At 41.0% G+C, this 13,659-nt stretch overlaps 1 protein-coding gene across 2 annotated transcripts in view; it reads left to right on the plus strand.

Annotated features, from left to right (window-relative positions):
• LOC135253647 (aryl hydrocarbon receptor repressor-like) overlaps window positions 1-13,659 on the plus strand; it is a 67,454-nt gene that overhangs the window by 35,756 nt on the left and 18,039 nt on the right. For both annotated transcript variants that reach the window (XM_064333214.1, XM_064333215.1), the window contains exon 4: window positions 13,474-13,586. In XM_064333214.1, the coding sequence (XP_064189284.1) occupies window positions 13,474-13,586 (113 nt within the window). The remainder of the gene's footprint in view (window positions 1-13,473; window positions 13,587-13,659) is intronic.

A 13,659-nucleotide genomic window follows, 5' to 3' on the forward strand; every position in this document is an offset into this window, starting at 1 on the left:
AATGAATGTAATTTAAAACAGACGCCAAAAAAAAGTTCATCCTTTGAAATGTGAAGCATGTAAACTTGGCTCTCTGAATTTGTTGATTGCGGACTACCGATGTGACCGGTTTGAGGTAAAAACTCTCATTACTTCTTTGCACGCTATCCCCCAATGCACCCCCCCCCCCCCCACGCCCCCACCCCCACCCTGAGCAGCAGTTGCAGCAATGGATATCTTTGTGTGAGTGGCCAGGTCACTGTATGAAGTGTTAAGTTGGTAAAACGCTGATACCACAGGTGGCTATGGCGGATATCGCGCGGTGATGTCAGTTGGCGCTGTAACTCAATCCGCAGCCCTCATCCTGTGTCAGTGCGTAAGACAAAAAGGAGTTTAACACATGTGCCTTTCCCTGGATATAGTTTTTTTTTATCAGGTGGCTTTTTTTCTGGTTTCATGTTCAAGAAGTAGTCAGAAAAAGCGTAGTCTAGAATGAGGCTTGTTTGAAGCAGAGAGGACGGCAGTTCAGACCAGAACAGGGCAGGGGAACCTGGACTGCTACTTGTCACAGTTGAATGGGTTCAGTGAACAGCGTAGAGTTCAAGCTTGCGTGAGTGTTCCAAAGTGACAGAAAGGGTATTTTTGAACCACTAATACTTGCAAAATCAGCAATGTTCCCCAGTTAGAAAACATACTGGAATCATTCGAGAGAAACATTCCTGTGGCTGTGGCATAAATCAAACTTCCGCTGTAAAGAAAACAGGGGAAAAGTCTTATAGAGCTGTACATTATTTGTAAAGTGCATCCAGTTGAATTTTTTTTTTTTGCTTTGCCCAAACTGCATGCTTTTTCGGTATAGGTGAGTTCTGCTTGAAACAGCTGTTGCACATTAGCAAGTCAAATTGTGAAGGAGCCACAACTGGCATTTTTATTTTATATTCTTACAATCAAAGACCCAATAAAAATGGCAAGGCTAGAGATAATAAATAATCCATAATAAAGCATTTATCATATAATGATTTTATTTCATTTTTATAACTTTACTGTTTTCATTGTACGATTCACAGAGCCTGTTTGTTATGGGTTAGCGCCAAGAGTTTATTGCCATAGTTACTGTCTTGGAAAGCAGAGTTTGAAACAACCAAATGTTCTTGACATAAAACAAAAGAACTCAATGATCATGCTGAAAATATTTTTATTTTGACTCATAACTCATGAATTTTTGGCTTTCTCCTCATCCCTGACGTGCGGGAGAGAGACACAACATTGGTGCACCATTTTGTACCCAGACTGGAATGTCGTGGAATAGTTGTCTCCATTCAGACTTTGATCCTTGCAAACAGGTCTCAGCCAGTCCATTATGATGAGGATATTGATGATTTTACTGATCAGTTTTGCATTTGGTTAAAATTCAACACCTTCGATAGCATTTGTCCTGTCGTGTTTTAAATGGCACAGGCTCTCTGCTGCACATTACATTACGGAATAGCACTTGGCCTGGCTTCACCATGGGCCTGGCTTCAAAACTGAAAGCCACAGGGTTCAACTACATGCAAGCCACCAAAACCAATTTATTTGTTCAGGATGTTATAAGAAATTCATTACCATGGCAGCGATAATTACAACTGGGATTTGTGAAGTGTGCTGTGAATTGTAAAAACACCTCGCTCATGAGCCATATATAGCCATGTAATCTAACAGCATTGATTACAGATGTCATTTTACCATGGTGACAAATATGGTGGTATATAAATTCAGTATTGATATTAGAAACAAAATGAATGACCAGAATTGTATGTTTTTTTCATTTGAAATAGCAATGCTTGTCCTGTGCAGTCCTACCGGTATTTTGTGCAATCATAGGTCCTCTCTCGCTGGTCATTCCGTCTGCGGAGATTCAGTCAACAGTGATCCATTCTTCAGGCCCGGTGTCCGGCCAAATGGGCATGCCAGTTTCCTCACCCCTGTAACAATGGCTGAATACAAGATGCCTGCTTTCCCACTGAGGGCAAGTTGCCTGAGCTGAACAGCAGCGGTGACCGGTTCGCAACTCAGCTCATCATGGAAAATGTGAAGAGCGGTATTGTTTTAATTGGTCGCGAACAACACAAGGACACAGAGGGAAGGCAGTAACAATGGCCGTAGAGGCAGACAGGAAACGTTGCGTGAGCCCAGCGTAGATTGAGCTGTTGTGGAATGACTTGGTCGGTCGGGTTCGTTTTAGACCGATTTCCCCCGTTTGCGTTCTTTATGTGGCTGATTGCACTATTTTTTTTTTTTTGTCAAGTCTCGCATCAGTTAGCAGATTCTAACAAAGTGGAAGCATTAGCATTGCACAGTGCGTACTGTGAATGTTAGCACATGTATGTAGAATTTTCCACTACATACATTGATTAATTTGTTATCCCTTTGGGCAACCCTGTCTTATCAAAAAATTGTTATGCTGAACAAAGTCATGATTCAGCATTGCAGAGAATATGGCTCTTTTGATTGGTTTTATCTGAGTGAAGTCCAGCAACTGACAGACAGTAGCATGTTTCTATTTTAAGACAAGGCAGCAGTATTATTACATACATTCTGAAAATTCACACAAAACCAAAAGGAAACCCTTTTCATCAGAACAATACTTGAAACATTTTAATACCACCAACCAGTATGTTTACCAATTCATTACATCTGCACCATTCATAATACATTGAGGAAATTTTCATATTGCATTGAGGATCAGAAGATCTTCCATTGCCTTGTAATTAATAACTGTTAACAGCTTATGTGTCAGAAATGTTTCATGACATTTGCCTAATCTGTTCATGATGTTTTTTACTTTCCTTATTAAATGAGCTGATTAAAAGCAGTGGACACCTGCAATGGGAATCAGAGTCTTAATTTAAACAAATAAAACCTGTCTCACATGCACATCAGTTCAGCCAGTTCAGTTTTTGATTATGAATGGCTGGACAGCAGGCTGCAGAGTTTCAGGCCAGAAGTGTTTGCCCCCCCCCCACTTCTTGCCAAAAAGCAGAGAGCTTTATTGAATGCTGCAGATAATTACTCCATTCACCATTTCAAAAGGCGACCCAGGCCAAAACCAGCTGGAAACTGAGCGGCTGCCAACTTTCCGTGGCCCATTCCGTGCCAGTGGCTGCCAGCGGGTCATCGGTTTGGCTGCTCAAGGTCAGCTGCCTGTCTGTTTCCCTCCCCAGGACACAGCTGCGTGATTCAGCCTCGGAGGCCTTGGAGCCAGCCTGAATCAGAGTCCACCGCCGGCCCCCTGGCTCTGTGGAGTGATTACACACCACAGTTTTGAGCCCCTCCCTACACTGAGACCTCCCCAAAACTACCCCAACTCAAATCTAGTATAGTGAAATAGAGTTCAATAAAGTAGATTGTCAAGATTGAAAATATATTGCAACTACTCACAATATATTTACAAATATACAAATTACTGTTGCTTTCAGATATTGCAATGTACTTATAAAAATATATTAAATATACTTTGATATCGCTGAATTATATCTATATATTTTTTTAAATTGTATTATATATTATATAAATTATATATTGTTAAAGTATATCTAGCAGTATATTCCATTGAATTCAAACAATAATATTTTAACATATCCTCAGTACATTGAATATTGGCTGAGCTTTTTTCAGCACAAAATCCCAAAAAAAACAAAAACATTTTATGCTGTTTACTGTATGCTGGTTTGGTATTTCTCTGCATAAGAGAAGCAGCTGATCTACAAATTGTGATTCCTGCCCCCAGTGCAGCACTGTGGGTTTCAAGCACTACTAATGCTTGCAAGAAAAAGAAGAGGAGAGAGAGAGAGCGAAAGAGCAAGAAACAGAGAGAGAGAGAGAGAGTAAAGAAAGAGACTGAGCTGTTGTGCTGGGGGGTTGTTGTGAGACCTCAGAAGTGACTTGGCAGCCCCTGGTAGCTCAACCACCGGGCTTTTCGTGAGAAGGACTCCAGTTTTGTAAGTGGATAGAAGGGCAAACCTCAAATCAGAGCATGTGGTAATGAGATCATCACATGGCTTAGCGAGGCTCACACTCGGCAACACAATGTGGAACCTCTCCTCCAATCTCATGAGAAATGATTGGGATAACTCCATTTGTCATGGCTGTTAGTGGACACATTAGCCCCTAGCTACTGCATATTGAATAAATCAAATCGACCACCTATTTGCGCGTGACATTCCTTTTCTCCATATTGAGCAAGAACATGAGATGTAAAATAAAATCAAAAGCATAAGGAAAAAAGGAAAATAATCCAGAGGTTGCTATTATGGATAAATACTTGGATCTTGAGAATTGAGTGCTAGTCCAATGAGACAGTGGAGTCCCACAAACATAACTGGACCGTTTCAGTGTGCGCTGTGTGTAACATTAGAGCCCCATTGTCTGAATGATAAATATAAACCAAGCATGTGCTTTTCTAAATCCTGCGAACCGAAGCCACGGGCAGTTTTACAGGCTTTGCGGCTCTGGCGCCTTTCCTCTTATAGCAGGGTTGCGTGATGTGGAGGTCACTCCCTGTCAAGTGACGTGGAGCCTGCGGGGAAGAGCCTGTGGGAAGATCGCACCAAGGGGAACGCGTGGGAAAAAATGGAGCCGTCTCTGCTTCTCGCCTCGTACGTTTACGAGCCTACCGAACCTTGCAGAAATCCTTCTTTGTTTTCGAAGGCAACTTGCAAGGCGACAATGAAAGTAGAGTTTGAGGTCAGAAATCAGATGGGGGACGAAGTTGGGAGCACCGTTGTGGACTGGCATGGGGCAGTACTTAGCGTACTTGGACACCCAGTGCAGAGTAATGCAAGGTCCCAAAATTTGTATAGAAAAATGACAGTGGGGAGCGATTAGGACAGTTAACCTGTTATTCAACTTGAAGGTTCTAATGGTAATGCTGATCCTTGACATCTATAATTCACAATGATTGTTATCACGTCAGTCTTGGAAGAGCTGGGCCGAGTCGTGTTACAGACAAATTGTCACTTCTCACCTCTCTGTACAGGCAAATCAGGTAATACTGCTCAGTGTTGCTTGTAGACAAGCCATTTGGACAGTGGCCAGAAGGTGTTGGCTTGCCTGTCCCCCACAGTATCATTATTAATGCCCATGCCAACGGCGTCCCTGACTTACAGGGGTTTACCTTTCCGCATTGCATAAGAGCTTGGATGTACCACTAAATTATTTAACAGACGGCCAGCTTAAATCAACACAATTATCTTCTCCACACCAGAAAGTTCAAGGCTACGCAAGCTCCGTGGAACAACTTGGACACGAGTGATCTGAGCAGTGACCTCTCCGGAGATCGTGGGGCACGTTACACCACCCTCATGTTTCGCACGCATCTGTTGTTCTCCCTTAGAGCTAATATTAAACAGGCACCGTACCAAGAGAAGGGAACAAAAACCACACCGGCAGAAAGTGTTTAGAACATAACCGTGTGGAGAAGATATGTTACATCAGCAGCGGAGCCAGCACATATGGAGTTTACCTTGCTGGACATCTGCGTGTTATTATTCTCTTCAATGGCCTGTGAAGGCCGATAATCTTTTTAGCAGATTACTTCCCTGATTTATGGATTGAAATACCAAAGAGCCACCAATTCAAATCATCAGGTCCTGGTAGTAACATTCCTCGTGACTGACCCATCTACTGATCCAAAAAGTATTAGGTCTCCTGAGTAAAGGCTAGATATGTTGTTATTCATGACTGAACTGGGAATGTGGACCCTGATTCATTTGAAACCTACCTGTGAAAGGTCTTTCCTTCTCTCTACCGTCATTGGTCCAAAGAACCACTCCCAGAACCACTGTTTTTTGTTGGAGCTCTGAAAATAGAATTCGGTATCCTATTTCCCAATCAGAGGGCTGAAATGTGAGAGGCGGGAGGTGCAAGTTACTTGCGTGTAACATCGAAGGTCAGATCAAATGTGCTGTGTGGTCAACTGATGACTTTTTCTGGCCAAACTTGTACTCATCAAGGCATCCTTATATCCATGTGGATTTTACTCATTCTAGGCACACTTAACAACACATAAATTTTAGCAGTGATATTTTTGTTCCAAATGTCCCTATCACCTACAGTATCTGTAGTCAGGTAATATCTTTCAAGAGAAGTGTTCTACATGGAGTTCAGTTGTTAGCATTCAGTCAATAACATTCAGTCAAAGGGGTGGTAAGGAGTCCAAGCTGAAATATCCATTGCAGTTTTATTTCTGCCAGCCATGTGTATCCTAGACATTTACTGAAATACATTTACTGAAAGGTTCCTTGCTACTGCATGTGAGTGAGTGTTAGGAATCCTAACCCAGAGAGGATAATGAAATCACAACATTGCATCCCCTGGTCCTCATAGGATGGAGCCAGAGCGCCCAATGGGACACTTAGCCAGGCAGGCAGCCCACAGTTCCCTGGGATATTTCCAGGGGTTGTAAGTGGGCATGCATGTAAGTGTGGAACCTGTTTCCTGTTCGTGTTTTATCTGAAACTCACTGGGCTCTGTCGAGCACTGCACTCGTTCCCCAATGTACCTCATCTTCAGTATATCACATTTCAAAATGTCTTAATAGTTTAAAAAGAGGTATGTAATACTCAAATGCAGCAAGAAAAGGTGCAGTTAAATTTAACAACTTAAGTCAAATCTAATCAAATCTTGTAGAGTCATACGAGCATCACTCTCTCTCTCTCTCTCTCTCTCTCTCTCTCTCACACACACTCACGCTTTCACTCTCTCTTTCCCTGAAAGATTGAAGCAAAATGAGAAAATAAAGGAGGGGGAGGAAATTTGGGGGGAGCGGTTGAGGATAAGTAAAGGTGTTGTTCAAGTAAAAGGTGATTATTCCTGGTTTGCATCATTTCTCTCTCTTTCTCATTCTTTCTCTCTAAAATTTAATGTTTGTTCCTTGTTTCATTTGTCATATATAATTCTGTTCGCAGATTAGTTTTGAAACTGCTTTCCAAGATTCAAGCAAAAAGTGGGAATGTTCCCAGAAATGCCACTGAAAGGGAAGAAATCAAATATACTGAAATCTGTTTCCTTTCAATTAATTTAGATTGCTCAGTCTGAATTAGGCTCAATATTATAGCGCGACCCAGAAAAACATAAATACCTGAAAGAAACTCTTTCAATTGTAACCTGAAACCTTTGCGAATCGGGACTCGGTAGTGCATTGCAAGTGTAGCTATAGTGGGGTTTTACTCTGACTTTGATTTTGTAAATTTACTTTGGAACTCAAGGATCAACCAGCCTAGTTGCAATAATTCCATCGCAGTTCCAAATAAAGGATGGTCTGTATGCTTCTCCTAGCATTTGCATAAGTCATTTATATATTCTATAAAACCTGGGTTTTTAAAAAAAACATTTTGAACAAGAGCATGTTCCAGTATCAAAACCTTTTTTGAACTTTATTTTGAAAATATAGAACTTTGGAATGTTTAATTAGCTTAACCCTAAAATGCTGTAATATCTGCAGTATCAAGTAACCACTTATTTACTGCAGGGATGCTAAAGAAAATGATCCAGGGAAAATATTCCATGATTTCCTTCACAGACAAATAATTGACATCTAGTATGGCAAGGAGTGCAGTCAAGAATATCAATTATTTTCATTTTTGGCTCCAGTTGCAGGAGAGGCTCCCATTCCAAGTAACAAAAGCTTTTACGTTCAGCAAGGTTTGTAAACGCGTGTGCCTATGCTGTAAATCTTGTTTGGACCTGAAGGGCAATGGAAACCTATATATAACTTTCAACAGGGCCCTTAACAGTTACCAAGTGGGTCAGTGGGTGTTGATGCCCCAGACAATTCTGCATGTGAGGTCCGCATCTCAAGTTTTATTTCTCTGTAAAAGGCGACCGCCCAGTTTTTCAGCCTCCGGAATATCTGGTTTTCCGACTGCCGAATTCATTGGAATCACTTCGGCAGTCTCAAGTGTGTTATGAGCTGGGAACTTTGAAAGGGGAAAAACAGATAAATAAGATAAAAAAACTCTGGGATCCAGTCTCCGCCCATGCTAATGACCTCTTTCACAAAAGCATGGCCTTTATCGTGACTGTTGGAATCCGGGAAAAGAGGAACTCAGACACAAATGTATTATTGAGTAAATTTAGGTAACTGTATCAAAGGAAGCTTTTATTTACTGTAGATTGAAATAAATAGAACTGGAGGATACAAGCCCTGTTTGAACGCCTCTCGGCTGAACAATGGCATTCCCAATCAATTTCAAGGGAACATTCAAAACTTTGGTGTCTGCTTCCTTGACTCGCTGTATTTTTGGCTGGTGATTGTATGGAAGATAGATTACTGAAGATTTAGATTTTGGGGTTCCTCTACTTGTTTATGTCTTGGCCTGCACTGTAATGAGAGCATTATGAATGTGATTTACTCTTCATTGAATCAATGATTGCATAGTAATATAACTTAATGAAGGGCTTTAGACAACAGTAAAAACAATGTTCTATTGTTTCTTTAGAAATGTAATTTTTGATTACCAATGAAAAATATTATTATTATTATTATTATTATTATTATTATTATTATTATTATTATTGTTATTGTTATTGTTGTTGTTGTTGTTATTATTAGAATAACAATAATAATGATAATAACAATAGTTACTATTATTATTATTATTATTATTATTATCATCATCATCATCATCATCATCATCATCATCATAACTTTACCATTTTAATACATGTGGGTCAAGGAATAACTTTTTATTTTCATTTCGTTGGAATGTGTATAAATGGAGGGAAACATGGATTGACCCAATTTTTTCAAAGCACAGGATCAAACATTCCACAGATGTTTCTCAAACTTTCTTGTCCTCAGTCTTTGCTGTGCCTGAGCTCTGTAGTCTTAGACATCTGTTGTGTGATTCCAGGAGGCAGAATAGCTAGTTTTGTGTGATTCCGCAGTCTCTCTCTCTCTCACGCACACACACACACATGCACACACACTGTGCAGCTGAGTTTTTATGTCCTCCACACAATGAGCTAGAAAGGGCAATTTTTGCTATAACATCAGAGTGCATGGTAGCCACATAGCTTACCATTCTGGGGTATTTTTTAGTTTGAGTCAACATTATTATGTCATTTGCCCTTGAGTGGTATTTGTCAAAAGCAGATAGTACTGCCTGTGCTATCATGCAGTATTCACATCGCTTTCTGACACCACGTTGCCAATTACAGGCCTGGGAACAGATACTGTTTATCTTTGAGAGACACTGTTTATATCATCCAAATTCATTTAATGTCCTATATTACTTCCTTTTGTTACAGTTGTTATGACGACAAATCATCTTTTTGTTTGCTGCTTGATACTGAAAAGGGTGATGTTTCCTAAGTGGTGCTTCCAGTCTCTTTATTACTTACCTTGATACTCGCTCTATTTAACATGTGTGACCCCACTTGCAGTTTTCACCAGAGGCTTTCAAAACCTTGATCATAACTGTTTTTTTTTGTACTATGCCTGAATGTGTAGCCTCTGTTATTGTGAGACAGTGACCTGAAACATGAAAATGTATTGAATAACTTAATTATTTCCATAAAGAACTGTGGAGGTGGGCACACCTTGTTCAGGCTGATTCCGGAAGAACAGTTTGGTTGTTTTTATATATAGAATTCATAGCCCTCATATGTATTCCCTTCAAGGTTAAAAGTTACAAAACATTGTAATAAGAGTCCAGAAACACAAAGGGTATCATAATAGAATAATTTGATACTATAGCCACAACGCGTCATTAAATAGCAATACAATAAACTGTAAACACAGGCGTGTTTAAAAATGTATACTGCAAAGCAATTTAAGGCGTTGGCTGAATGTTTGACAAAGCTTTTGTTTTTCTTTTTAAAGAAAAAAAGATACTTTTGATGAAAAGAATCCAAAAGAAAACTACTACTCTCCTCTCTCAGCTTGCTTTCATGCCACATAACCTAAAAAAGAAAGTTCCGGACATATGATACAACATATAATGAAGAATTAGGTTCCATTACATTGCAGGCTTAACCTTTATGGAGTGCATTCAGTGCTTGCCAGCAGTCATCAATATTTAACAGCTGTTGTTATTATGAAATTCTTTATAGGCTAATGTGGCTTGCTGGTTTGCACGCAAGGGCTTGAACGAGTGCCAAGGCTCTGTCAGGGACGAGAGGAGATTGACAGACGGTTGGCTTGCGTGACAACAGGGCTTTGGTCAGCCAGCTCCAATTCTCTCTACATCAGCCTGCTCTCCCTCTGGTGTTTCTCTGCCTTGGATTTCCTGGGCTGGGGGTTGGGGGGGTGGGTGGGGGAGGGGAGAAGGGGGAGGAGCTGAAATTGGGGAGGAGTGGGGAAGGGACATGGGGAACCAGGAGGGGGTGGAGACAAGCAAATCAGGTGGCCGGCAGCCAGTTCCCACCCTCTTGCTTCCAGTGAAGTTATCTCTGTGCTGTACGCACGCAAAGCTGTCAGGCAAGGGAATGCTTGCATGTGTCTGGATTACTTTAATTCCTGCGCCCCATGCCAAAAGATGCCACCTTGGCAGCATGTGCTGACAAAAGGAGAACTATTGTCCAGTCTATATTTTCACTGACAGAAAAGGGTATAGGTAATAGCTATGATTATGATTGATACATCTGTTTCCTGCAATAACCAGAGATTGATTATGACAGAGAGGAACTGCTACATGTATCTGTCTGTTGAATGTATTGCACTGACCGAGCTTAAGCTATTTTAATGCCACGGCTTACATGTCAGTCTGAGAAAGTGAAGACAAGTATATAAATACAGGTGTGTGATGGTTCTTTCGAACAAGAACCATGGTTTTGCTGACACAATGCCCAGTCCAGTCACATTCCACACTGTTCTCTTCTTTGAAATATACCCAGTTTTGCAAAGTTGTTATATATTTAAGACCAAGTCTGTAATATATGTAATATAAATGTACTATTTAAGATTAAATATATTTAAATATAATTTTGTTATTAAGTTTTGAATAAATAAATAAATATCAGTGTGTTAATTGACATGAGGTCTTTTCTTCAGACCTGCGCCAACACATCTAAAGTATTATTTTCACGACTGCTGATGTTCAATTCAATGTTTTACACAATATGCACGTCGTGGTCGAATTGACCGTTCCTGGCTGTTCATGAAGGTTTGGAATCTTGGTGGTTCTAGTGTTAAGAATGGATGCTACACAGTATCTAATTTTGTAAACATATTGACCAGCTTATAATAATTGAAACAAGGTTGCATAGAATAGGTATGCTACACAAAGAATATAACAGAAGGCACGTAATCCTGACACAGTATCATATTGCTTTTCATTTACAGTTAAGTCGTTTGATACACCCAGTTGTTTTTCATATTTGTCGAGGCAACAGCAGAAATCTGAGCGGTGACTTCACATGAAAAAGAAAATACCAGGCTTATTACTACTGGTATGCGAGGTCATTATCTGTCCTGCACAATGCACTGCATACTCCTGTACAAAGAGAGGGAGGCAGAAATCATCAACAAATTACATGTTGCGATAATGGCATGTTATTGGAACCATCCTCTCAGGCGCCACCTGTGTCGGGTTCCGTTGGATGTTTGTTTTTCACACGGCGACCCTTACCAAAAAGGCATAATTTTCCCCTGCTGTACCAAGTTTTCTACACTGTACACTGTGTTCTGCGGAGAAAATTAGAATTCCTGACTATTAGGTTTTCTGTTTTCATTGAAAAAAAAACTGAGAGAAAATGAATAATGTCCCTGTTGGCTGAGGAAGCGCAACTTCAGTAATTAATCATCCTTTTTATTTGTCTTTCTTGGGCTCACATCCTCTCCAACGTTTTCATAAGACTTGAGAGGCAGGTTGGGGAAAAAGAAGAAACGGCAGGGCTCTGAAATACGCAGTGATTTCCAGCAGTGGTCTAAACCAGTCAGGTGAAATTTAGATGACTGTAAAAATGTGATCATTGAGAGCGTGCGTTATGAAAGAAAGAAAACACTTCTCTTTAAATGGGTGAACAATGTGAGATCTAGCCACATTTGAGTGGGCCTTGTCATGCTTCGAATCTGGAAAAGATGAAAAGGAGCTCAAATCTCTTGCGTGGCTCTGTGAGAATACGCCTTTGAGGAAAAATTGAGGAGAGTGGTGAAAACTTTGTGTGCGAGCGTCAGGGGTGTGTGAGGAGCTAGGTGTTAAACCTCAAAGTGGCTCGTTGGCCGTGCGGTCGTGCGACGGATGGCGGACGGGAGGGCCATGCCGTGTTCTGGCGCGCGGGAGTGGATGGATCAGGACGTGCGTGCCTCGCCTGACTAATCTCGTTGCGTTCGCGGGTCTGTTGTTTATCTCCTCCGTGCGGACCGCTGCATGCTCGCAGATTACCGCCCGTGACGCGGTGCGGCAGCGCCTCCTCGCTCGCCGCTTACAGGAGATTTTGAGGGCTCTGCTGATTACCGTGGCGACTACAATGATCCGGCTGTTTCCTGTACCCACAATTCAGCGCATGGTGTGGATGTCGAGCGCTCGGTGCCACGACGGAGCAGGGTGATTATGGTCCGAAAGGGAGCTGTGTGTGATTTATTCTGCGGTTTCGGTGTAATCCCACATGGCACATTAGGCCACTTCTCATCCCGGCCCACATCAAACACTGGCTTATACCAGCTTCCCAGCCTCTATTGAGGTTCTACTATAGTGCCCACCTCATAAGTTCATGGGAAGGCTGAAAACAAAGGTTGGCATAGCGAATTACATTGTTTTTACTAAATTAATTATTTGTTTTGTTTCTTAGAAATGTCATGTATAAGACTTTTTTGTGTCATTTGATTTTTTGATACTCATATTTACCTCAGCAATGAAATTTAATGAAATATCATGTGTCGTGTTTCATGCGCTCATCAAAAGTTTTCATGGCCGTCTATATACTTTAGTTAACTTTTTCATCTAGATAGGAGTGTGAGGGAGGGAAAGAGAATGTGCATGTACAGCCTGTTAGGGGGAAAATCGAATTATACAATATTGTCTTTTCTGGTTTGTATAGCGCAAGGTGGCTGATTTGGAGTAGGACTTTAGGTGACTTTAAGAAATGTTTGTTGCCAAAATGCATGCAAGTTTGTGCCAATTAGATCAGAAAATCAGATGTGCTAAATGCCAGTTTAAGACCTTTTCAAAATAAAGAGCAAACCATGTGGTGGTATTGTGTCAGATTAATCCTGTTAAGCCATGAAAACCAACAATGGTTGCAGTTCTTTTGCATTTCTTCTCTCTGACCTGGTCTCTTTTTCTGAACAAAAATCTGATTTAATTTAATTTAATATTCAGTTTATATTACTGTTTATATAATGAGTACACTTTATCACGTGTGGTGAGATGTACAGTAAGTTGGTTTTGATGACACCATTTACATCCAGTACTGTAGCGACCCGATACAGTTCGGCAAAGATGCAGAAAACAATCTTTCCATATGCTGATCGCTCAGTCTGTTTTCGTACTTTCTCTCTCCTCCACACAGCCATTCAGGAGAAGCCATCCAAAAAGCACAGCAGCCTGCCCTCCAATGAGGATGCCAGGAAAGACAGCCAGCCAGCAGGGACCGGCCTCACAGAGAGTGAACTCTTACTGGAGGTAGGAACAGTCGATTAACTCCTGACCAGAGGTGGGAAACATACAGCCCCTGAGCAGTGCTGACAGCTTCATT

Source organism: Anguilla rostrata, chromosome 4, assembly GCF_018555375.3.
Source record: "Anguilla rostrata isolate EN2019 chromosome 4, ASM1855537v3, whole genome shotgun sequence".
NCBI lineage: Eukaryota > Metazoa > Chordata > Actinopteri > Anguilliformes > Anguillidae > Anguilla > Anguilla rostrata.